General features: G+C 35.7%; 7 protein-coding genes, 2 non-coding genes and 2 pseudogenes across 15 annotated transcripts; 7 read left to right on the forward strand and 4 right to left on the reverse strand.

The window, feature by feature from the left end:
* Positions 1 to 1,689: 1,689 nt before the first annotated feature.
* Positions 1,690 to 3,013, forward strand: LOC104734270 (protein SLOW GREEN 1, chloroplastic). The gene has a single exon (XM_010453803.3). The coding sequence runs from the start codon at positions 1,929 to 1,931 to the stop codon at positions 2,898 to 2,900; it is 972 nt and encodes a 323-aa protein (XP_010452105.1). The 5' UTR covers positions 1,690 to 1,928; the 3' UTR covers positions 2,901 to 3,013.
* Positions 3,014 to 3,042: 29 nt separating this feature from the next.
* Positions 3,043 to 5,557, reverse strand: LOC104734271 (protein SODIUM POTASSIUM ROOT DEFECTIVE 1). Of its 3 annotated transcripts, none has more exons than XR_015578694.1 (3): positions 4,380 to 5,527; positions 4,214 to 4,285; positions 3,043 to 4,099 (listed from the first exon to the last, which is right to left on the reverse strand). XR_015578694.1 is itself a non-coding variant. In XM_010453804.2 (3 exons), the coding sequence occupies exons 1-3, from the start codon at positions 5,142 to 5,144 to the stop codon at positions 3,963 to 3,965; spliced, it is 978 nt and encodes a 325-aa protein (XP_010452106.2). In that variant the 5' UTR covers positions 5,145 to 5,557; the 3' UTR covers positions 3,798 to 3,962. The 3 variants fall into 3 exon arrangements, 2 of the variants coding, with proteins under 2 accessions (XP_010452106.2, XP_087338655.1); XM_010453804.2 differs by having other exon boundaries at positions 3,798 to 4,099; positions 4,214 to 4,289; positions 4,380 to 5,557; XM_087482529.1 differs by lacking the exon at positions 3,043 to 4,099 and having other exon boundaries at positions 4,206 to 4,289; positions 4,380 to 5,557.
* Positions 5,558 to 5,782: 225 nt separating this feature from the next.
* Positions 5,783 to 7,437, forward strand: LOC104734273 (large ribosomal subunit protein uL29w). The gene is made up of 4 exons (XM_010453808.2): positions 5,783 to 5,982; positions 6,082 to 6,217; positions 6,873 to 7,029; positions 7,179 to 7,437. Exons 1-4 carry the CDS (start codon positions 5,979 to 5,981, stop codon positions 7,251 to 7,253), a joined length of 372 nt encoding a protein of 123 aa, XP_010452110.1. The 5' UTR covers positions 5,783 to 5,978; the 3' UTR covers positions 7,254 to 7,437.
* A 209-nt stretch (positions 7,438 to 7,646) lies between these two features.
* Positions 7,647 to 7,719, reverse strand: TRNAR-UCG (transfer RNA arginine (anticodon UCG)). Its single transcript has one exon. It is a non-coding gene; the product is annotated as a tRNA-Arg (tRNA).
* A 300-nt stretch (positions 7,720 to 8,019) lies between these two features.
* LOC104734274 (ankyrin repeat-containing protein At5g02620) lies at positions 8,020 to 10,617 on the forward strand. The gene is made up of 3 exons (XM_010453809.3): positions 8,020 to 8,974; positions 9,133 to 9,542; positions 9,632 to 10,617. The coding sequence occupies exons 1-3, from the start codon at positions 8,656 to 8,658 to the stop codon at positions 10,481 to 10,483; spliced, it is 1,581 nt and encodes a 526-aa protein (XP_010452111.1). The 5' UTR covers positions 8,020 to 8,655; the 3' UTR covers positions 10,484 to 10,617.
* A 2,455-nt stretch (positions 10,618 to 13,072) lies between these two features.
* On the forward strand, positions 13,073 to 13,407 carry LOC147929083 (protein CANDIDATE G PROTEIN-COUPLED RECEPTOR 6 pseudogene; annotated as a pseudogene).
* Positions 13,408 to 17,573: 4,166 nt separating this feature from the next.
* Positions 17,574 to 18,337, reverse strand: LOC104734275 (uncharacterized). Its single transcript, XM_010453811.3, has one exon. It carries the CDS (start codon positions 18,220 to 18,222, stop codon positions 17,737 to 17,739), a length of 486 nt encoding a protein of 161 aa, XP_010452113.1. The 5' UTR covers positions 18,223 to 18,337; the 3' UTR covers positions 17,574 to 17,736.
* Positions 18,338 to 18,701: 364 nt separating this feature from the next.
* Positions 18,702 to 20,635, forward strand: LOC104734277 (uncharacterized). Of its 4 annotated transcripts, XR_759161.3 has the most exons (6): positions 18,751 to 19,039; positions 19,145 to 19,223; positions 19,346 to 19,433; positions 19,626 to 19,749; positions 20,034 to 20,057; positions 20,337 to 20,635. XR_759161.3 is itself a non-coding variant. In XM_010453813.3 (5 exons), the coding sequence occupies exons 1-4, from the start codon at positions 18,713 to 18,715 to the stop codon at positions 19,720 to 19,722; spliced, it is 591 nt and encodes a 196-aa protein (XP_010452115.2). In that variant the 5' UTR covers positions 18,702 to 18,712; the 3' UTR covers positions 19,723 to 19,749; positions 20,034 to 20,635. The 4 variants fall into 4 exon arrangements, 2 of the variants coding, with proteins under 2 accessions (XP_010452115.2, XP_010452116.2); XM_010453813.3 differs by having other exon boundaries at positions 18,702 to 19,039; positions 20,034 to 20,635; XR_015578697.1 differs by lacking the exon at positions 20,034 to 20,057 and having other exon boundaries at positions 18,735 to 19,039; positions 19,626 to 19,772.
* Positions 19,819 to 21,432, reverse strand: LOC147929084 (uncharacterized). Its single transcript, XM_087482530.1, has 4 exons — positions 21,240 to 21,432; positions 20,669 to 20,844; positions 20,370 to 20,565; positions 19,819 to 20,258 (listed from the first exon to the last, which is right to left on the reverse strand). The coding sequence occupies exons 1-4, from the start codon at positions 21,310 to 21,312 to the stop codon at positions 20,023 to 20,025; spliced, it is 681 nt and encodes a 226-aa protein (XP_087338656.1). The 5' UTR covers positions 21,313 to 21,432; the 3' UTR covers positions 19,819 to 20,022.
* Positions 20,901 to 20,982, forward strand: TRNAS-CGA (transfer RNA serine (anticodon CGA)). Its single transcript has one exon. It is a non-coding gene; the product is annotated as a tRNA-Ser (tRNA).
* Positions 21,342 to 22,544, forward strand: LOC104734278 (pathogenesis-related protein PRB1-3 pseudogene; annotated as a pseudogene). The gene has a single exon (XR_015578696.1). The product of XR_015578696.1 is annotated as a pathogenesis-related protein PRB1-3 pseudogene (transcript).
* The last annotated feature ends 1,304 nt before the right edge of the window (positions 22,545 to 23,848 follow it).

A 23,848-nucleotide genomic window follows, 5' to 3' on the forward strand; every position in this document is an offset into this window, starting at 1 on the left:
TGGGGCCTTAATTAAGTTTATGGCCCAATGGCCTTCTTACTTGTCTACTTATTACAAAACACAGAGTTTAACTTATTTCTCTGTCTCGACTCTTCTTCTTCTTCTCTTCTTTTTCTACGACTCCATCGCCTTCTCTTCTTCACCAGCTTCTACATCTTCTGAATCTCTCTGTTCCTAATCACCTCAGCCTCTTCTTCCTTCACTGTCTCTTGTTCCTTATTGAGCAAAGGATCAACTTCCAACAGAATCGATCTCCAGGTCTCAAGAAAGAAAGCCACATGATTTGTTCAAATCAATCCTTTGAAAGTTCTTTTCTGGATCATTCTTCACTCCCGAGAAAATCCTAATTCCATAATCCTTGATTTTGATAAATCGATTTATGCTAATAATTTTTTCTTCGTTCCATCGTTCGTATCGGGAGAGAGGAGCAAATAAAGAAAAGGAGAAAAGAAAAACAAAACAAAACAAAAATGTAACCAATGAATTATTGACACGTTTCGGTGTCTCTAGGTATCTAAAACGGTTTGGGCAGAGACATGTGTCTCTCGATAGTTACGATTAAAATATTATTTTTAATTTTTTTTATTATTAAAAATATAAGAGATATCCCAAAGGTATAACCAATGGGCTTGCTCTAAATGAAATGATTGATACAAGGCAATCAAAGACATGACAAGCATCATCTTTTCTAATCGAAAACATTCTCTAAAAGCCCATTAAACTTAAACTCTTAAGCCCAAAAAGATTGGCGTTGAAACGACTATCACACGGATCTATGTGGTGGCGTTGGAGGAGTCTCTACTATGCGTCTTCTTGCTTGGTCCTGATTTTGGGATTGGATTGTATTTTGGTAACATTCCGAAGACTACACGTTGTGATGGTGACCATGGTTTTACACCGACCGTGGTTGGTTTAGGTGGCGGCGGCGATGGAGAAGATGTTCGTGTGATTGGTCCTGATGGAGGGACTAAAATTTTGAAGACCATGCGTTGTGAACCGCCGCTGGTCTCATCCTGAAGGTTCTTCTCAGTGGCTTCGATGACACAAGCGAATAGGAGACCAAACAAAATTAACACAAGAACAGAAGTTGATTTTGCCATCACAATATTTTACTTTTGTTTTACACACACAACACAAAGCTGATATTGTTTGGGGCGGGGGTTTATACGAAACTTTTGGATATCTTGTCATTGTAAATATTTATTCTTTGCCATTTACTAAGAAGAAGTTGCTATGTTAAATGTAATCCTACAATGTTCTTTACCAAAAGCTATGTTGACTAATGTCAAAACAAGAAAGGGGGACTGAAGATATGTTGACTAAAATGATCCACATCCAAGCAGAGTAGATACGTTACAATTTATACCATAAAAGCAATTCAAATTCAATCGGTGTCTCGGCAAATCTACCTCTTCTTCTCCTACAACTTCACAAAATAAACCACATATATATATATATATATATATATTTTTTTTTCTTTTGTGTTGTAAAATATTTTAAAATCACACAAAGTTTACTAATAAAATCTTATAGAATGATATTTTATTTTCTAAAAAAAAAAAAAAAAATTGAAAACACAATTAAATCTCTTAAAAATCTCTTGAGATGTTTCAGAATTCTAAAAAAAGAAAAATCTAACCTAAATTCTTTAAAATGTCAACTTCAATACCCCTCTAAATAATTGATACAAGGCAATCAAAAACATGACAAACATCATCTTTTCTAATCGAAAACATTCACTAAATGCCCATTAAACTTACAACATAAACTCTTAAGCCCAAATAGATTTTAGACGACGACGTTTTGGTTCTGTAAAATAAACTTTGCTTTGGTATCTTCTTCTTCTTCTTCTTCTGCGTCTATCCAAACTCATCGCCGTCCGTCGTTTTAGGGTTTTAATCGGAAAATCGGAAACGAGAAGCTCGACAATGGCGTCTCTGGCCAAGTTTCAATACTGTGAGCAAACACTCCAATTCCGACTAAACCCTCACCGTAAACCCCAGCCTAGACCTGTTTCATACCGAATCTTACAAAAACCTCCTCCGTCTCGCGCCATCAGAGCTGCTTCGTCTTCATCATCCTCAAACCCTAAACCTTCTTTCCTCAAAACCACCTGCGTAACCCTAACAACAGCCGCCGCTTTGTTCTCCGCTTCCCTCCACCTCGCCACCAAACCCGCCAACGCATCAACTCTCGTCTCGCCTCCTCCGCCACCACAATCCACGGCGGTGGATCTCTCTTCCGATCAAATCTCGTCGCGTCAAAAGGAAGAAGAAGCAGCGCTGGAGAAGCGTCTCAGTAACAATCCAAACGACGTCGAAGCGCTTCAGTCTCTGATGAAAATCAAATTCCAAACCAAAAACCTCCAACACGCCTTAGAGATTCTAAACCGTCTGATCGAAATCGAACCGGAAGAACAAGAATGGCGGATCTTGAAAGCTCAGGTGCAAACCTACGGCGGAGATTTCGACTCAGCTACCAAAGGATTCGAAGAGGTTCTAGCCAAAGATCCGTTTCGCGTCGAAGCTTACCACGGACTAGTAATGGCTTACTCGGAATCCGAATCCAAGCTATCAGAGGTCGAGAGCAGAATCAACGAAGCGATTGAGAAATGCAAGAAGGAGAACAAGAAGAAAGATCTTAGAGACTTCATGTTGTTGATTGCACAGATTAGGGTTATAAAAGGGAATCCGATTGAAGCACTTAGGGTTTATCAAGAACTGGTGAAAGATGAGCCTAGAGATTTCAGACCGTATCTATGTCAAGGTCTGATTTATACATTGATGAAGAAGAAAGACGAAGCTGAGAAGCAGTTTGAAGAGTTTAGGAGATTGGTTCCTGAGAATCATCCTTACAAAGAGTATTTTGATGCCAATGTGCTCAATACTAACAAGCTTTGAGTTTGCTTAGAAATGTTGGGGGTTTGTATTTGGAGTTTTGTCTTTTGAGTAGTTATCATATTGAAGGTTTGATGATTGTTATGAATACAAGAAATAAACACATGCACGATCAAGAAGTTGAGTATTTTGTTAGTTACCCTACTTTTATATGTTTTCGATCAGATTCACAGATCAAAATTTTATTACATAGAGGATTGTTTTTTTTTACATAGATAGCGGATGACTTATTAAAGCATGATTTCTTCTTCTACGTGAGAAGAATATGTTAGATGAAACGACTATCACACGGATCTATGTGGTGGCGTTGGAGGAGTCTCTCCTTTGCTTGGTCCTGATGGTGGGATTGGAATGTATTTTGGTAACATTCCGAAGACTACACGTTGTGATGGTGACCACGGTTTTACACCGACCGTGGTTGGTTTAGGTGGCGGCGGCGATGGAGAAGATGTTCGTGTGCTTGGTCCTGATGGAGGGACTAAAAATCTGAAGACCATGCGTTGTGAACCGCCGCTGGCGAATAGGAGACCAAACAAAATTAACACAAGAACAGAAGTTGATTTTGCCATCACAATTATTTACTTTTGTTTTACACACACAACACAAAGCTGATATTGTTTGGGGGGGGGGGGGGGGGGGGGGGGGGGTTATATAAATTATATATTTTCTTTGCCATTTACTAAGAAGAAGTTGATATGTTAAAATTAATTCTACAGAGTTCTTTACCAAAAGCTATGTTGACTAAAATGATCCAAAATTCAAGCAGAGTAGACAAGTTACAATTTATGCCATAAAAGCTATTCAAATTCAATCCAACTGCATTGAAGTCAAATTAAACTCATATCACAAAAGCCATTAAACCTATTCAAATTCAATCCAACTCCTGCATATAACAAAAACTTTACCATTAAAACTCTTATATATTTTTAATTCTAAAGCCATAACAAGTTAACAACACACAAATGAACACAAAAGAGTAACATTTTCACAAAGTTTGTCTTCCAAAACCAAAAAAATAAAGATAAGAACATACATATGAAGAAAACAGCGGGGTAAAAAAAGGAATCACTTCTGAGTAATAATCTCAGGCCAAAACTGTGCGTTTTTAACTTTGGAAATACTCGCCAACACAGTCAACGGCGTTACGTCTCCCGTCACGGTAACCTTCTTTGCTGCGAAGTCTATGTTATACGACGTCACTCCTGCATATAACAAAAACGATCAGAGGTACCAAAAAAACAGAGTATATTTACAAACCAAGATACAAATGATCTCTATTTCACAGTCAGTTATTAAGAAATAACGTTGTTAGTTACCTTTCAATTTTGATAGATGTTTCTTGACTTTCCCGGCACAGCCTTTGCAATGAAGTGAAACTCTCAGAACAACTACCTTTGAACAAAGCAAGAAAGATTGTTATGCTTGATGTTACATATTATTTGAGTTGAGCATTGAGAAGGATGGTTCTGTTGGATGACTTACTTGATCGGAAGAGGAGTTCTTCTCCTGTGATGTCGGTGGCGGCGACGGTGGAGGAGGAGAAGGAGGTGGTGGAGGAGGAAGAGAGAATTTGAAATCCGGGGAGGAAACATCATCTTTATCTTCAAGTGAGCTCAGAGATGCTGTAGGAGAAGCTTTTGTTGGTTCAGAGAAAGGATTATCCGGAGACAGAACCGGTTCATAATCCAAGAACCCTCCGAAGAAATCGGGTTGCTTCTTACCCAAGAAAGTAGAAGAAGATGATGATGAGACATACTTTGAGGCGTTTATGATCAGCCTATCTTCATGAAAGTTATCCAAATCATCAGCTTTGGTTATCTCCGGTTCATCAATAGGTAGTTGAATCGGGTCGGAATCCACAAACCCGTCAAAGAGAACCGGGTTGCTCAATAAGTATCTTGAAGAGCCCTGGGGAGTGTCACTGCTAAAACAACTAACCGGTGACTTACCAACGTCAGCGTCACCTTTCTTGCTCTTCCTCTTCGCTACACGTTTTTGCTCACTACTCTCTAGACCTAATCTAGTCTTGAGAGGAGTATGATAAGTAGAAGAAGACGAAGAAGAGGGATTAAGGTTCGGAGAAGGTGGAGGAGTGAGTCTCCGACCGTCACGTATGATTGGGTTATGACGGTCGATGGCTCGACCACCGAGCCGTATTGTGGCTGAAGAAGAAGAAGAAGAAGGTTGTGAGGTTTTGTCCATACTTGAGCAAATGGTTGTAGCTGATGCTTGAGAGGCACATAACATATCTTTTTTTTTTGCTTGTGAATTGTAAGACAAAGTCTATAAGTGTTGTGTGCAATCAAAACGTGGAGAGGTTTCTGTAGTCAAATATAAATTACAATTTTAAAATGTATATACAGTATTTTCTCCTTTTCTTAGGTTCCTGTTAAAGATATTTTTTTGGTTGATGGGATCGACTTTAGAGAAAGTAAATATTATTCGTATTCTTATGAAACCAATGTGTGAGAGAGGATTGCTAGGTAGACCTAGAAACCGTGTGTGAATTATTTTGATTCGATTGAACTGATGGTCTTGGACTGTATTATTTTTGACTCTGTATAACTTAAAAATATATTTTGCTTAGATAGAAAACCATGATTAAAAATTTGGTTTTCGATATCCAAAACAAAAAATATGTATCGAGTCAAATGTTCTATAAGAAAAGAAATGGTTACACATAAAAACGTAAGAACATAAAAAGACCAATTTTTGCCAACCCCTTATTGATAGTTCCGAATCTAATTCTCACAAACACCAAAACTCGAAAGAAATTCAGAATCTGATACTCTTTTGAGTTTATTGACGAATTTATTCCTCTTTGCTTTCACTATTCCCACTTTATATCTCTTTTTATACCAAACCAATTTTAGAATAAAGAGCCCATAACGGATGAATAAAATGATTGGGCTTTTATACAGCCCAGTATCACTTCCAAAAAGAGTCTCGAGGGTTTTTGTCACTCAAAAAGGGCTTCGTATAAATTAGCCTTCTTCATCAAAATTAGGGTTTGCGACTCTTGGAGCCAGAAACGACCAGGTAGCGGCACATCAGTTCAATTCAACCACCAGCAAGCTCACGATGGGTATGACGAGATTCTTATAAATCTTCTTATCTAATTCGTGTTCAAATTGAGTTCTTCATCATTCCTTTTTTCTGACTGGGTTTTGTTTTGTTGTTAAAGCGAGGATCAAGGTTCATGAGCTTAGGGATAAATCGAAGACTGATCTTCAGAACCAGTTGAAGGAGTTCAAGGCTGAGCTCGCTCTCCTCCGTGTCGCTAAAGTCACCGGTGGTGCACCCAACAAGCTCTCTAAAATGTACGTTATCGATTTCTACATATACGCATATGTAGAAATGTATTGTCTACTACTTATATCCGCAATTGTGAATTTAGCGTTTGGTTTAGGTTTACTTGCTTATTATGTGTCAGTGTCACTTCGGTTTAGAGAGTATACGCAATCTTAATATTACCGTTCTTGTATGCCAAATTGAGGATACTCTGTTTCGGATTTGCATTTGCATTTGATCAAATGTTAGAGAAGGCGTAGTGTAGTTATGCATTTAGCTTATAATGTCAATGCTTGTGAGTAGAACTTGTATCTTAGATCAATCGAATTCAGGGATTTGTATTGTTCATTAATGGACGTTTTGGTTGTCAACTTAATGATTTTAGGTTTACTTGTTTATTATGTGTCAGTGTCATTTCGGTTTAGAGAGTATCACCGTTCTTGTATGCCAAATTGAAGATTTTTTTGGTAGGAAATCGAATATATGATGCTCTGTTTCGGAGTTGCATTTGCATTATATCACATGTTAGAGAAGGTGTAGTGTAATTATGCATTTAGCTTATAAATGTCATTGCTTGTGAGTAGAACTTGTGTCTTAGATCAATCGAATTCAGGACTTTGTATTGTTTCATTAATGGACGTTTTGGTTGTCAACTTAATGTTTGTGTGTTTCTGATATGTCCAGCAAGGTTGTGAGAAAATCCATCGCTCAGGTGTTGACAGTGATCTCCCAGAAGCAGAAGTCTGCTTTAAGAGAAGCATACAAGAACAAGAAGCTCTTGCCTCTTGATCTCCGCCCCAAAAAAACACGTGCTATCCGTAGACGCCTCACCAAGCATCAGGTTCGTTACCAAGCTGCCCTCTTTTTGCTTGCTTTTATAGTTGGTTTCCAACATTAGGTGGCTGCCCCAGTAGTAACCTCTGCCTTTTGAATTTTTTTGAAAAATTGTATGAATGAACTTTGGTATTATATGTGTTGTTTGTGGTACAGTCTTCGTTGAAGACAGAGCGTGAGAAGAAGAAAGAGATGTATTTCCCAGTGAGGAAGTATGCTATCAAAATGTAGTAGTTTCGTTATCCAGTTTTAGTTTTGTCCCACCTTTTGTTTTTTAATTTTACTGAAGTTTTGTCATCAAACAGACTCTCTAAAACAATCATTGTGTTGTCGTTTTTCTTGTTTCTTAAATTATATCATATCAATCGTGTAGTAGAGAGATTAAGAAAAGATGGAATGGATCAGGTTGGGTCAATAACTTGTTCATCTATAATGTTAAGAAATAATGATTTTAAGTAAAACATTGCAAATGGACAAGTCTAGAATCAGACATAAGTCACACTAGAAAACGTGGTTGAAGTTTGTTTTATTCAGGAAGAGAACACGAGACAAAGGGTACAGCATATGGACGTAGTCACGTAGACGCAAAGATCTTTGGTTCACTTTATAGGAAAAAACAAAAAACGACCACAGTGGGAGTCGAACCGCGACCTTTTGATCCGAAGTCAAACGCGCTAATCCACTGCGCTATGCGGTCAATACGCAACAGAGACTCTCAACCTTTATCAGACTCGTAATTCACACTTCGGAGCTTGTGAAAATCTAAAGTTTCACTTTGGAGCAGTTAGTATTCATGGTTGGGTTTCCCACTAGCGGATTAAATTTCCACAATGTTCGGTGTAATCATTAATTGACCGATATTTTTTCCACGTTCACATAGATACTACCATACTACCAATAATGATGGCTCATTTATTATTGGGTTTCATCATATGTCATTGTCCATTGCCAATAACTTATCATGCATTTAGTGACACGGAGAACATTTCCTCAATTCAATTGTTTATTTTTCAATCAAACTATTTGTTTTTGTAACATGCTTTGATATAGGCAGTTCCATGGTGTTCTAACAGTCGATACTTTATTTTAAATGAATAGTAGTAGTATAGTACTAAACAAAGAAAAAAAGTTGATTGGATAAGCTTTCGACTTAAATATCACACCACTAGGCACTAGCATAATTGTATAGAAAGAATGTGAGAAGGTTAATTATCAATTTTTTTTCCTGATATTAGCATAATTGTATAGAATCAATATATATAGCATATGCTTTTTTTTCTGGTTTAATCTTTAATCAAATAAACTCATGAAAGTATTTTGTTGACCTTAATTATGATATTTTGTTTAGAAGTAGAAAACAACACAAATAATGCTTCGAGTGGACACTAAGGTTTGATTATGGTATATTGTAATCAAGATAATGATTTTATAAAGATATTTGATAAAACAACACAAGAAGCCAAAAAACCACGAGCAGAGAGGTTAACAATATTTTTTTTCTTTTGTTTCTTGTCCAGAGAATTCATGTTACTCTTGTCTAATTTATTCCTCAAATCTTCTCATGTCGAGTTCCCCTAACTCGATCTAAATTCCAAAGATTCTTTCAAACAGAACAGAACCATCATCAATCACCATGAAAGAGAACAACAAGAAGAAGACGATGGCGAAGCAGATGACGGCGAGACGTGACGACACGCCGTTACACACGGCGGTTAGAGAAGGCAACACGGAGCTTCTTTTGGAGATGATCGGCGAACACGACGGCGTGGAGCTGAAAGAGCTGTTGGCGGAGCAGAACCAGTCCGGTGAAACGGCTTTATACGTTGCCGCGGAGTACGGCCACACCGACATGGTTAAGGTTCTGATGAAACACTCCGACTCTGTCTTAGCCGGAACCAAAGCCAAGAACGGCTTCGACGCCTTTCACATCGCCGCCAAGAACGGACATCTACGTGAGTTGACTTGATTCTCAATAAGTCTTTGCTCTCAAGAATTAGCAATTTTGCATATCTAGTATTCATTCTAATTACGTAACTCAAACCTAGAAGATGAAATTGCTATTTGGATGCTAATTGATAAAGATTTCTTGATGTGTGTTTGGTTGTTGTAGAGGTTCTTGATGTGTTAATAGAGGCAAACCCAGAACTCTCATTTACATTTGATTCATCCAAAACGACGGCGCTCTACACAGCAGCTTCACAAGGCCACAGAGAGATTGTTTGTTTCCTGTTGGATAAAGGTGTGGACTTAGCTGCTATTGCGAGAAGCAACGGTAAAACGGCTTTGCACTCCGCGGCTAGGAACGGGCACACGGTGATTGTGAAGGAGCTCATTAAAAAGAAGGCTGGAATGGTTACTAGAGTTGACAAGAAAGGTCAAACCGCGCTTCATATGGCGGTTAAAGGACAAAACACTGAGATCGTTGATGTGTTGATGAAAGCAGATCCTTCCTTGATCAATGCCGCGGATAATAAAGGAAACACTCCTTTGCATATAGCTGTCCGTAAAAACAGAGCAGAGGTAATTGTTTGTTTGACTTGAGAGATTACAATTTTGTTAAGTTGTTGTTGTGTCAAAAAGTTAGTTAAGCTTTGTTGTTTTCTTTGTAGATTGTTCAGACAGCTTTAAACTATTGTGAAGTTAGTAGAGTGGCGGTTAATAAATCAGGAGAAACAGCTCTTGATATCGCTGAGAAAACCGGGCTGCACGAGATTGTACCGCTTCTTCAGAAGATCGGTATGCAGAACGCAAGATCCATAAAGCCAGCGTCAAAAGTGGAACCATCAGGCTCTTCTAAGAAACTGAAAGAAACAGTTAGTGAAATAGGCCACGAGGTGCATACTCAGCTTGAACAAACCGGGAGAACGAGAAGAGAGATCCAAGGAATCGCTAAACGGGTCAACAAAATGCACACGGAAGGACTCAACAACGCCATAAACTCCACTACCTTAGTTGCTATTCTCATAGCAACCGTTGCTTTTGCAGCCATCTTTAACGTTCCAGGACAGTTCACGGATGACCCGAAAAACGTTCCTCCAGGGTATTCACTCGGAGAAGCGAGAGCAGCTCCAAGACCCGAGTTCTTGATATTCGTCGTGTTTGATTCTTTCGCGCTATTCATCTCTTTAGCAGTGGTTGTGGTTCAGACATCAGTGGTGGTTATAGAGAGGAGAGCAAAGAAGCAAATGATGGCGATCATCAACAAGCTCATGTGGATGGCTTGCATTATGATATCAGTAGCGTTCGTATCGCTGTCTTTCGTTGTTGTTGGAAAGAAAGAGAAGCCTTTAGCGATTGGTGTAACCGCCATTGGAGCATTAATCATGGTTTCAACACTTGGGACAATGTGTTATTGGGTGATTGCTAACCGGATTGAAGGCTCTAAATCGTCTCCATCTTCAATGATGTCAGATCCTGAGCTCGCTGATTCCAAGCATAACCGGAAACTTTATGCAGTATGATTGAAACAGAGCATTTAATTATAGAACAGAGAGATTTTGTATTCCGAAAATAAAAGAGATCTCTGTATATGTAGTAAGTTGGAAAATATTATATATATGGATATATATATATATATATATAATCATTCGTATAAGCGTTTTAATACATAGCAAGTCAAAAAAAGATATCAACGACTATGTAATCATCACTCAAGAAGACTTTGACTTAGTCAACGTCAACCTTGTATATCTTTATTCTTGACTACTAGTACTAGTAGATTTAAAACAAAGTAAAAGACCCTCAATTTAAACGACTGTTTATTAATCAGGATTCGAACCCATGTCAGGATTAGAAATATAAATATCTATATTAATATTTTTAAAGTATATTTTGTATTATGACATTTTAGTTTTACTTATTTAAATTTTTATTTATAACATTAACCCCTTAGAAATTTCAAAAAATAGTATGAGAACAGATTTTGTTTCATAAATCTATATTAACATTTTTGAAGTACATTTAGTGTTTTACCCTTGAAGTTATATGTATTTAAAAACTTATTTACAAATTTAATCCCTAAAAACTTTCCAAAAATAACATCATTTCAGATTTTGTTTCCTAGATATTTTACATTTCATTCCAACCAAAAATAAAAAACAGCAATCAATATTATATAGAGACATAAACTATGATATATTTTCCATTTTATTTTCCAAATATGTGAGTTTTGATTCTTAACTTAAAAAAAACTTCGATTTCTAATTATTTAAATATTATAATTAATATATATATATATATATTTGATAAAATATAAAATATTATGAATATGTAAAATTTAAAAAATTTAAATTACTATATAATGTGATTATAAAAAGGACATGTTGGAATTAATAAAATATTATTAAATATGTGCTAACACGGATTAAAACCTCATTTTATTATTTGCCAACAATATAAATATTATAATATCTGACAAATAAAATCAATTTATTTTATCTAAGATTGTATAAAATAATTAATTTATTAGGGAAAAATGTGACTTAATCACATCATATAAATGACTTATTATGTATTTAGATCCCTTATTTTTTGTTATAATAATTAAAAATCGAAACAGAATCTCAAACACTAAACAAAACAAACTAAATATAATAAACAAATAATCATATAATATATTACAGATTAAAAAAATAATATAAACATTTAGTCGTACAAGCGGTCGGAAAAATAGGTTATTTCTCTACTTATAAAACATTCAATATTTAACAAAAAAAATAAAATATAAAATATAAATAATAATAAAATTATATAGCACGCGGTATACCGCATGTTAAAATCTAGTTAATGAGGTATAAATACTTAACAATGATTTACAATAATAATATAAAACTATGTATATGTATATATTATTGACATATATGATCACCTCTCTAGTAATTCTTGAAAACAATTTTCAAAAGTTTACTGAAAAATCCATATATTATATGTTTAAATAGAAACAAAATCAACAAAAAAAGGAAAAATTAAACAGTAATACAATTAAAATCACTATTCTCGGATATCACTTTCTAAGACGTTGACATGACAAAATAAGAGGTGTGATCTGAATTTTTGGCAAGTCTTTAATTTTTAGTTTTTGAATTTTTGGTTCAAGTAAACTATTTATCATGATGCACTAATTAGACAACCTTTGTTGATATGATATTATTGATATATTAGTTTAAAGATAATTTTGTTCATAATACATATTTTGTTCAAATGATGTAATATCTAGGAATTTAGATGATATCATATATAAATTATATTTAAAATATATTATTTGGTCATCTTAACCACTAGCGGTTAATACCAAAACAAAATAATAATTGTAATGATTGTAGAGATTCATGCAAATATTAGATGAAAATAGTTATTTGAAGTGATAATACATTTAAGTAGCTTAAAGCTGAAACAAAATTCGAAATCAGATTTGGAGAATGGTTGTAATGATTCTAGTGAAGATTCAGATGCGAATGAGAATCGTAGGACGAAATTGGCTGATGATGAGTGTAAGACGAATGAAAATATTGTGCTAACTATTCTGAACAATTTGCGATCTAACCGAGGGCTAACCGAGGAGCTAACCGAGGGCTAACCGAGGGCTAACCGAGGAGCAACAGAAGTTAAATGATGACTCTGACTCCAAATAGTGTATTGATAGAATTTGCTATTTATGTTTAATTTGGGGTTAGAATTGGCTATTTAGGTTTAATTTGGGGTTAGAATTGGCTATTTAGGTTTAATTTGGGGTTAGAATTGAACTTGCTAATTTGGTTTAAGTTGGGGGCTAGAACTTGCTATTTAGGTTAAGATTGAGGTTCACTCTTCCACGGACACCTTGCCGTTTACGATTACTAACCTGAAATCCGCTGTCGTTTTGCCTCTTTCCACCATTTCCTTCGTTATCCCTGTTTCTCTCCATGGCTTAAGATCCCCGTGGATCCACTTGAAGTAATCAGGACAATACCGGTTCGATTCGGTTTGGTTTTGATTATAACCGGTTTGAGTTGTTTTTGAGCATGTTCTTCTTGCTTGCTGATACAACTAGCTGTTCAGCGATTGTATTCGCAATGGTTAGGTCGATGTGTTGTCTAAGAGAGACATCAAAGAAACCCGATGGGAAAGCGGTTAAGAACTTAGCCAAGTTACCACTTTTTAGGAGATTCTACGTTTTGGTAATTGTAGATTTGTTCTTCACGAGGATCGTCGCGTGGTTGCTTTCAAGATTAAAGTAGATTATAAGTACCAGTGGGTGAGCAATGCAGCCGAGGAAATTGCAAGTCTTGCGTTTTGTAGTTTGATGTTCTATATGTTTAGGCTAATGGAGATGAATGAGTGTCTTGATAGTGATGGTGAAGAAGAAACTGCCGAGCTTTCCCTGAAGGAACAAGAGTTTGGGCTCTGATGAAACAATCCGTTTCTTGCTAATATATGTGTGTTTTAAGATGTAAACGTGTAAGAAAGGAGGAGTGTAGTGCTCTATCGTATACAATAGCTTAAGAATGGCAGTTTATCATGTGGAACTAAATCTGTGTAATACGCAATTTTCTGTTGAATACATACACAGAATTTTTCTGTTCTATAAGCTTTTGATTGATAACGTTGAGGAATTGCTTTGAATCTCTTTAACCAGGTCACTTTCCATTTTGACTTCGAAACACTAAATTGTAATGTATGTTCTTTAGGGGCAAGATTCTTGAAGTGTTTAATTAGACACTAAATTTTTCTCTTATTTAGTCTTTCTTTAAGAAAATTTGGTGACTTTTGTTCCTTGGCATCGAGATTGGGACTCACAAACTGAGTTTATAGGTTTGTTCTTTAGTGTGATAGAATTGGGTTTATGTTTTTTTTTTTTTTATCAAAACTGAGGCTAGAGGTTGATCTTTGAGCTCAGAGTGTGTTCTGTCTTTACCGAGTATGTTAGTTTATGTATGTTTGCTTTAGGGCCTTCAGTCATGTGCAAAATTTAGTGACTTTTTGTTCCTATGCATAGAGATTGGGACTCAAAATTGAGGCTAGAGGTTGGTTTTTGATATAATCATCTTAGGAGATTGCTAGATTTGGATTTGGTATGCAAATGTCTTACACAAGTCTCTTTAGTATCAGAATCTGCGTTTGGTTGCTTAAGTCATGAGAAGACATTTCTCTCACGTGCGCAAGATCCAACCAACATAGATGATAATGTTCTTCCTTCTCTTCTTCATCCTCGCAGTATATATATGCTCATAACAGCTTGAGAGAACCAAACTTTGTGAAAAATGTTACTCTCTTCTGTGCTGTTATGGCATATGATAATTTTGAAAAGAAATTTTTGAGAAATTAGGATTGTTAAGAGTTTTCTAGTAAATCTCAGTCTCATAATTCACGTTTTGGATTTTTTTCTCTTTAGCTATCTCACTTGTCAATCAATAGAATAATAAAAATAAAAAGACACTACTCATCTTTTTAACATAAGTAATATATACTCATGTCCTATATATATTAAAAAAAAACCCTCAAATCTTTATATTAATAATATAACAATTTCGAAAAGAAAAAATTACAAAAAAAAAAACATATTTGAATAATATTTTGAAAGAAAGAGAGATTCATATTTCTTCCTCTAATCATCTCTTGATCTCTTGATCAACAATTCGTCTCCTCTTTTCAACACAAATACATTCAAACCTCCCATCTACGCTCGGGGGTCAAAGTTTACATATTTGATGGGTTCGGTTGAATCTTTCTCCAGAACCGAGTCATATCCTCTGTATTCTGCATATTTTCTTTTCGATCTGGTGGATCAGTTTGAGTTGGTGGTTTATTAAAAGATAGCACTCCCAAAAAGCTTGGGACTTCCTTACATGATTTGCTGCTTCATGAATACTTTGAAGTAATAGCCTTTTTTGACTACACAGTGTACATTCTTCCAGTGATTAAAAAGTTTTTGGTTGATTGTCTGAAAAGAGGGATAATGCCCTTGAGGTAGTTTGGCTAAATGACAAACACCATTTTATAACTCTAGTCTCTCTCTTAGATTGTAATTGGCTTGATGATGATGATGATAATGTGATATGTATTATCAAGGGACTTAATTAGAGAGTACTTAATTGGTTGTAAGTTAATACCACATATGAATTTTGAAATTAAAGCTTATCATAAATATTAGATGAAAATAATAATTTGAAGAAGTGATACTGCATAAAAAAATACTACAATTTCTATTTTAAATATTTTTGTATCGAGCAGTGTTAACTTGGAGTTAGCAAAAGACAATGTTGCTAATATTGTTCTTATTTGTATTTCTAACATTTTGTACATTGCGGCTATCGGTAGAATATTTAGTTTAAACAAAAATATAATATTATTTGGTTTTTATTGTTGAGGTTTTTTTTTTTTTGGATCATTTTCCATTGATAAAAGTTGGCTGCTCCTAAGACTTTTAAACAGTTAAAATTATTAACTTTAAGATTTGAAAAAATATATAGTATTAACAAAATTTAAAAATTCAAAAATAATATGAATACTTCAAATTGGTACCCAAAAAAAAACATACAAAAACTATGTATATGTATATATTCTTGACAGACGAATGTATATGATCACCTCTCTAGTAATTCTTGAAAACATAAAAAAAAAAAGTGTACAGAAAAATCTAGTTGCTGACGTGGCAAATAATGGTCGGTTTCAATATTCATATAAACTGCAGTGATGGACCTGATGGTGAAGGAGAAACTGCCGAGCTGTCCCTCAAGGAAAAAGAGTTTGGGCTATGATGAAACTTTCAATCTGTTTCTTGCATATATGTGTGTTTTAAGTTGTAAACGTGTGTTTGATCAAAAAAAAAAAAAAAAAAAAGTTGTAAACGTGTAATAAAGAGTGTAGTGCTCAACTTAAGGCCTTAGGCCTTTTTGTTAGTAAAGAAAGCCAGTATATCATGTGGAACTTAATCTGTGTAATTCGTAATTTTATGTTGAATATCCATACTCGTAACGATTTCGTGAAACTTTGGATTGACAGTTTATTTTGTATTTATGGTCATTTATATAATGGACACAAAAAAGGCTACTTAACACACATCATATATAGGCCCGGATGTATATTGTCACTTGTGTAATAATTCTTCTTCTAAAGTGGTTTAGGATCTTAGAGTACGTGGAAATTTATGAAATGATTACAATGATTACGTTTGTAATCAAATCGTAAATTAACAAAGAAGAAAGGGTTGAATAATAATAAGGACGACATATTGTCTTTTTGATGAGTCTTGCAGCTTAAGCGTCAGAATTAAAGCATGCCTTGTTTGGTGTATGCCAATTTTTATATATTTATTGTTTTAAATCTCTTTATTGTTTCATTATATCCAAGAATTGTTTTTGCTTATTATCTCTGCTTCATCCGACAATTTATTCGGAAATTAGTAATCGGGAGTTTGAATTAATATTTCTTACGTTATCAAGTGATATATGGTTGTTCGACGTCTTGCTTGATAAAATTATAACAACTTTATTTATTAACTCAATCGGTAAAATGAACGAAATATATTGAGGTTTGGATAATCTACTACACGTATAAATATTGTAGAGGAAATATCGTGACACAAGAAAAAGTGAACTGTATTGTATTATCATCTTTTGTGGTCGTGATTATGTGTGGTTCACTAAGTCCCCACTAATGATAACAGGCGTGATCTGAATTTTTGATAACTCCTTCGTTTTTAAATCCTAATATTGTTCGTTCCACTAAACTATTTATCATGCGACCATCATCATTAATATAATTTATAGATTGCGTACGCTATATTTTGTAATGCGGTTTGGTGTTGATTTATTGACTCCTCCAATTCTACACATGTCGATGCCAAATTGCCACCTCGTATTATTGGTGGGAAACAAATTTTTATGAATATCTTACCTTATTATCTACAGAGACATTACAAGACTTCCCTTGTGGGACTTGATGAATTTTAAAATAAAGATGCCATTTTTTTATGTTCGTAATAGCATCCGATATTAGAAACACCAAAACTGATACATATGGTTTTATGAGTTTATCTATTTTTGCGTCAAGATTTGAAAATATACTATTATTTAACATGTATATTTTCTTGACCGTATATGTATATGATCATCATAATTCTTCAAAACTTAAAAAAAAAAAAAAAAAAAAAAAAAAAAAAAATTAAAACAAGATCTGGTTCTGACTACGATTCTTTTCCTTTACAAGTGTGAAGTGTTGAACAACTTTGTTTTACAACTTTCGTAAATCCATGGGCATCCGATGCTGGTATTCCCCGCCTACTAGTTTCAATTTACCAGAGACAAAAGTTGATAGTTGTTTTCGTTTAATAAACTGATAACATTTGGAAAAATCATACCAATACGAAAGCAACAATCCACGATGTCACAAGTTAGTAGCAAAAATATAAAATTTTAACATATAACTTAAACCACCGGTGAATATTTGTATTTTCCAAAATCCTGAACTATTAATAGAGAGAAGAAAAAAGAAAACAATTACTTATGTGCAGATATTAAACTACAACTAACTTCATAGAAAACCATGAAAATTTTCGAGTAAAAAAAAAAAGAAAACCATGAAAATTCTGTATATTACAAGTATAAATACAAACAAAATCAACCAAAAAGGAAGAATTCAACAAATAACTCTTAAAACAAACAAAGAAAGAAAAAACTCATATCTGAATATAATTAGTTTGATACAAAAAAGAAAAGAGTAATTAACTTATAACAACTTAGTTTGGATCAACAACATCTACGGTGGCAGCACAAGACAATAACCTTCGAAAAAACCTGAACATAGTAGAACAAGCTTGTTCTTGTCGCTTCTTCCTTCTAACTCTCTTCTTCTCACCACGACGCCGCTTTGTACTCTCGACGTTGATGCCACTTTCCTCCTTACTCTTACGTCGAAACGACGCTGTTTCCTTAACCCTCCCTAGACACGACGTGTGCGTCGCCGCCGACGTCACGGCCTTCTCTGATTTGCTCTCATCGTCTTCCCTAGAGAAAGTGTAGCTCCGGAGATACATCTGTCGGCAAGATATGCTATCCACTACACGCGCTTCCGGAACGCCACCTCCACGACGGACGGAGCGAACGAACTCAGCGTCGGACTCGGGCCACTTATATAGATTTACGTAGGAGGCACGCACGGGACGAACAGGCACGCGCGGGTCATGTGCATCGTTGATACAACTGGAGATACACACCGAGTTCATGCTCAAGTTTTTTATTTTATTTTTATTTGTGTGATATTTTTTTCTCCTCTCGGACTCGGTGATTCTGTAATGGGTATGTCTAATATATATATATATATATGGATTTCGGTTTTTTATTGTATTTTAAGGTTTACCAACGTGGAGGAATAAGTGAAGCTTAGATTGGAAGAAAAGATTAGTTGGATATTAAAGTAGAAATGTTGAGAGAGAGAATGATTAAGGAAGGGAGATGTTATTAATTACTAGTTAATAACATTAACAGTCTTTTAATTGGATAATCCAATTGAATTTTTCATCAATACTGAATTAACTACAATATCCGTTTTTAATTGTTATTTGCGATTGAACCGGATAAAGAACCAGATTATGCAATGACACACATCTTCATAATTTGCGATTTAACCGGATAAAGAAAGGTTTGCGTTTGAACCGCATACATTTTCACAATTTCCAATTGAACCGGATAAAGAAAGGTTTGCGTCTGAACCGGATGCATCTTTCTTATCTTAAAGAACGTTTCTTGGGTTTTCTAATTTGCGCCCAAAGAGATATGTTTACATCGCTTGCGGCACCATTGAGCACGACGATTATCTCTGCTGCTACGAGGCGGTCACAAGTTTCACAGCCTAAATCCAAGAAATCCAAACCGGAGAATAAGCGGCCAACGACGACGTCAACGAGCGGTTTCTCCTCCGGCAGAACAACGAAGGAATTGACTTGGAAATGCGTCGAAGGCTGTGGAGCTTGCTGTAAGCTTGCAAAGGACTTCGCTTTCGCCACCCCTGACGAAATCTTCGATGACCCTGATGATGTCGAGGTCAGTTTTGTTTTTCCCACCCACCACTTGTTCGACGAAATTACTCTGTCGGTGTTAAATTGTTAACTGTATCAATGTTTTTGACGTTTTTTATGCTTAATTCAGCTGTATCGAAGCATGATCGGAGATGATGGATGGTGCATAAACTACAACAAAGCTACACGCAAATGCTCTATTTATTCTGGTACATTAATTTATTTAGCTTATCACTCTGATATGTTTGTTTATCAACTGAAACCATATATGCTGTGCAACATTTGTAACCAAAATCTCCTTGTGAACGTTATCTTCCTTTCCTGAGTTCAGATCGTCCATACTTTTGTCGGGTTGATCCGGAGGTTTTCAAGTCACTCTACGGGATTGAAGAAAAAAAATTCAACAAGGAAGCTATCAGGTAACATCAGTGATTCTCTTTGGTTGGTATAATTGTCTTTCACAAGCTCTTCCACTGAGAGTGTTGAAGCCAGATCAAATGTGTATTTATCTCTTATTCAGCTAATTATCAACTTGCTAACATAACTCTATGATCCTACAACTCATTTTCTGTCCCGGAATAGAACAATTTTAATGTATTTTTATGCTGCAGCTGTTGCATTGACACCATTAAGACGATTCATGGTCCTGATTCTAAAGAATTGGATAACTTCAACCGTGCCATCAGAAGTAGTCCGAGCTCGAGTTAATAGTCTGATGAATTCGTCGTAAGGCAGGTACTGATTCAGTTCTTTTAATGGTAAACACATACGTTAAAGTTCCATATGCATTTGGGGAATATAATGTGTACAATATCTTTCTCTTTTTGTGATTATTTTGTCTGATTTCTAAAAATGTGGGGTAAAAGAAGCAAATACCAAAAACCAGATGGCCAAAAAAACTAAGATTTCCTACTGTCAATCCTCTTTCCTAATAGAAGCTGCAAAACTTATGAAACAACCAAAAAGTCTCTGTTTAGATAATTGTGGACGAACCTGATCGGTACCATATCATATCACAGGTTCAAGTCCAAGTTCATCTTCAGGTTCATCACTTTCCTCAAATAGTTGCATAAACCGAGCTTGATCTCGCTGCTTCTTCATCCTTTGAGCATGCTTGAACGTAAAAACGCCTCCAACCACAACCAGAGTTGCACACAATACGCCTGCTACAATCGCTATCGTGACTGTTATCCCGTTGTGTCCTTCCTCTTGGGGACTAGAACCCGTCGTTGCTTTAGAAGATACTACACACATGATTGCATTCAGTTCTTATATGTAATTACTTGTGATCAATCATATCTGTTGGTTTCTTTTTTTGACAGGAAACATAAATGCGGAAATTAGTTTTCACTAACCGGAGTCGACCTGGGCGCAACCGTGGCAGACAAAAGTAGCATTAATCTCCTTTTCTTTAAAATGCATATAGATTTGGCTAGCAGAGAAATCAGAGGGACAAAGTTCCCATTCATCGAACTCTTTGTCTGAAACAAGGCTGCCTTGCTCGTAGACTCCGCATCGCTTACACTTTTCGCCACCAATTTCAGTCATAGGCTATTGTAATAAGCAACAGAAAAGAATCATATAAGTTTTCACAAATCACAATCTTGATTATTGTTTTAAAGATAGATGGTTGTAAAAGAGATTAGGGACGAGCCTGCCATGATTCTTGACCGCGGAAAGTGTACAAGACACCGGTCTTGATAACATCTGGAAGAACAGTTTTGTTCTCTCCTTTGCATTGAAAGTAGACAGTGTGTTTGAGCTTGAACCAGTCGTGCTTTGTGAATATCTCAATCGAGTTGAGTGTGATGAATTGCGACTCTACAAGCCCTGAAATTTTGAAGATAAACCAATATATAGACTTTAATGTAGAAGACTAGTAATAAGTCGATATGTCCGAGTGGTTAAGGAGATTGACTCGAAATCAATTGGGCTTTACCCGCGCAGGTTCGAATCCTGCTGTCGACGATCTTAATTTTCTTTTCTATACGGGAAATTCCCGGTTAGATTAAATTGCAAAGACAAGGTACCCCTTTATTTTTTTTTAATTGGGAACGTTTTCTATTCCTCATGCAAAATCTACACAATCGATCTATGAAAACAAAACAAAAACATCTTTGAAAGATTGAATTTTCTTGAGCGGAGAAAATATTTGGGTTAACCAAAATCCAAAAGAAAGCTGTTTTGTTTCCTGGCAATCCTGACTAGTAGTGTAGATTTGTTACCTGGAATACACATGTGGATGATGATGTTCCAGAAATGAAGATTTCTCCAGATCAGTGGATTCCCAATCGTCATTTCTCAATTTATGTTTTGGATTCTTTTTTTTTTTTTCTTGTCAACGAATGATGAAACAGAGGAAGACGAAGAAAGCTTGAGAGAAAAAAGAGGGAACAACAATAGACAATAGAGATTCACGTGCGTCTCTCACGCGCAACGTTCGTATAAACAAAATAATACACCAAGTTACAGCAAATTTGTAACGTTCATAGCAAATTTGTAACGTTCGTATAAACAAATAATACACCAAGTTATATTTTGCATTGAAACATCTAAAAAGCCCGTAAAGTACTTTTTTTTAGAGTTGTAAGATTTTTTTATCAGTTTCATTAAGTTCTCAAATTTGATTATTTTTTATAATCAAAACGAACAAAGTCAGCGCTTACCTTTTGTTTTTGTTTTATGTAAATGTAATGGCCGTTTATATTATTCAACAAACCAAGAAAACAACCAAAGAAACAAACTGAAAACGAACAGATGAAGAGACACAACCTGTCAAAGCTTGTCAGAAAATGGCAAATCAACTAACTGAATTATGAATGTTTTCAAAAGTAAAACACAAATCCACAGAAACAAAAGACTTCTGGGAATGAGAAACACGAAGACGACGACTACTTCTACTCTACCACGAAGAGAGATGTCGTCGTCGTCGTCGTCTTCGTTGTTACATCATTGTCTCTCCCTCTCCTTCCTTCTCCTCCTTCTTCTAATCCCCTCCGTCTACGGAACTCTCTTACCGGGCACCAAAGCCCCCGTCGAACGTATGACTTACAGAGGAAAGAAGGTTTCGCAATCGGCCAAGTTCTTACTCGCCCACAACGCAGCGCGTGGAGCTTCAGGCGTGTCGAGTCTCAAATGGGATAAAGGCTTGACCCGTTTCGCTCTTAATTGGGCCAAACTACGTAAAGCGGATTGCAAAATGACACATTCAGGTGGGCCTCACGGAGAGAACATATTCTGGTACCGAAAGAATGAGAATTGGTCACCCAACAGAGTTGTTACTAAATGGATGATGGAAAGTGTGAACTACGATCGGACGACTAATACCTGTAAGCCTGGCCAAATGTGCGGTCATTATACGCAGATCATCTGGCGTACAACCACAGCCGTTGGATGCGTACGTGAGAAGTGCGATAACGACCTCGGATTCTTAGTGATTTGCGAGTACTCGCCTTCCGGGAATTACGAAGGCGAAAGCCCTTTTGATATGCCTAAATAGTTTATACATTTTTTTTCCCCTTACTAAGGGCATCATTATTGGGGGTTTTAATTTTGAGCGTGTTATGTACTATTTGATTTTTTTATAAATATATTATGTACTGTTTAAAAAATAAGAACTCTTGATCTTCTAATTAAAAATAACCCTTCCAATGGTAAGATCTAATTTTGAGTCTCTTATATTTGAAAATATAGTTTTTTGAAAATAAAATTTTTTAAATAGAATAGAAGTAGTACAAATGTTTAAACATTTAAGATTTTATAAAAATGGAAAAATATTACATTTAATTAATTTCTAAACATACAAAACGTAAAAAAAATATTACAATAGAAGTACAATGTAAGCAGCAAGTTGATCATTGGAGAAGACAAGGATTTGCTGAACCACACAAATCTGAATTTCACTTCTTCTGTGAATGGGAAGGAGAACTATGTGGAGTCATTTTACTATATACAGATCAAATCCAATCTAGTTGACGGCGAAGCTCTTGATGACATACCTGAAGAAACATGGAATTTCTCATCAGATGGTGGTGGTGGAACCATCATTGATTCGGGTACAACCTTAAGTTATTTCGCTGAGCCTGCATATAAGATTATCAAAAACAAGTTTGCAGAGAAAATAAAAGAGAAGTACCTGGTGTTTGGAGATCATCCAGTCATCTCTCTCTCCCATTTCTCCCATCCCCACCAAACATATGAATCTAGAAGTAAACAAGAAAGCAGAAGCAGGAGCAGCTATGTGACGTGAGTGATTCATTACATAACCATTGACACATGAGAAAAGTTTGATTCCAAGACGTGTATATGTCTTACACCTAGATGTAACAACATGTTGGTAATAGTGTCCAGGCTGTGGAACAGAGGCAATCTGAATGCCACCAGTCTTGTCCCAAGAAACATGAGCATTACATTTATACTTCAAATACCAATGGAGGTAAGAAGCAATCTCAACTCCAGTTGTGCCTTTAATCCTGAAATCCAAGTTAGAAATAAACAAATCTTGGAAGAGAATAATCTCTGGTAGCTACTCCCACCACAAACATCCTATTGAAACAAAAAAAAACAATCACTACTGTAAAATCTAACTCTAGTACAACAAGGTTAAAGGCAAAAAAGGAAGAACCTTTGAGATAATTCTGAAATCAAAGCTATGAAAATGTGTGGGAAGCAGTTTTTACAATAGACCCTTAGCTGCTGATTCTTGTACAGACAGAATTGGTCGTAGAGAATCTAAACGGTCAAGCAGACTCTCGATAGTAGGATGTTGCTTTGACAAAGATTGAAAGTGAAAAGAAAGAACCAACAACACAAACAACACCAATTTGATCATGCA

The sequence above is a fragment of the Camelina sativa genome, chromosome 13 (assembly GCF_030686135.1).
Source record: "Camelina sativa cultivar CO46 ecotype springtype chromosome 13, ASM3068613v1".
Lineage (NCBI taxonomy): Eukaryota > Viridiplantae > Streptophyta > Magnoliopsida > Brassicales > Brassicaceae > Camelina > Camelina sativa.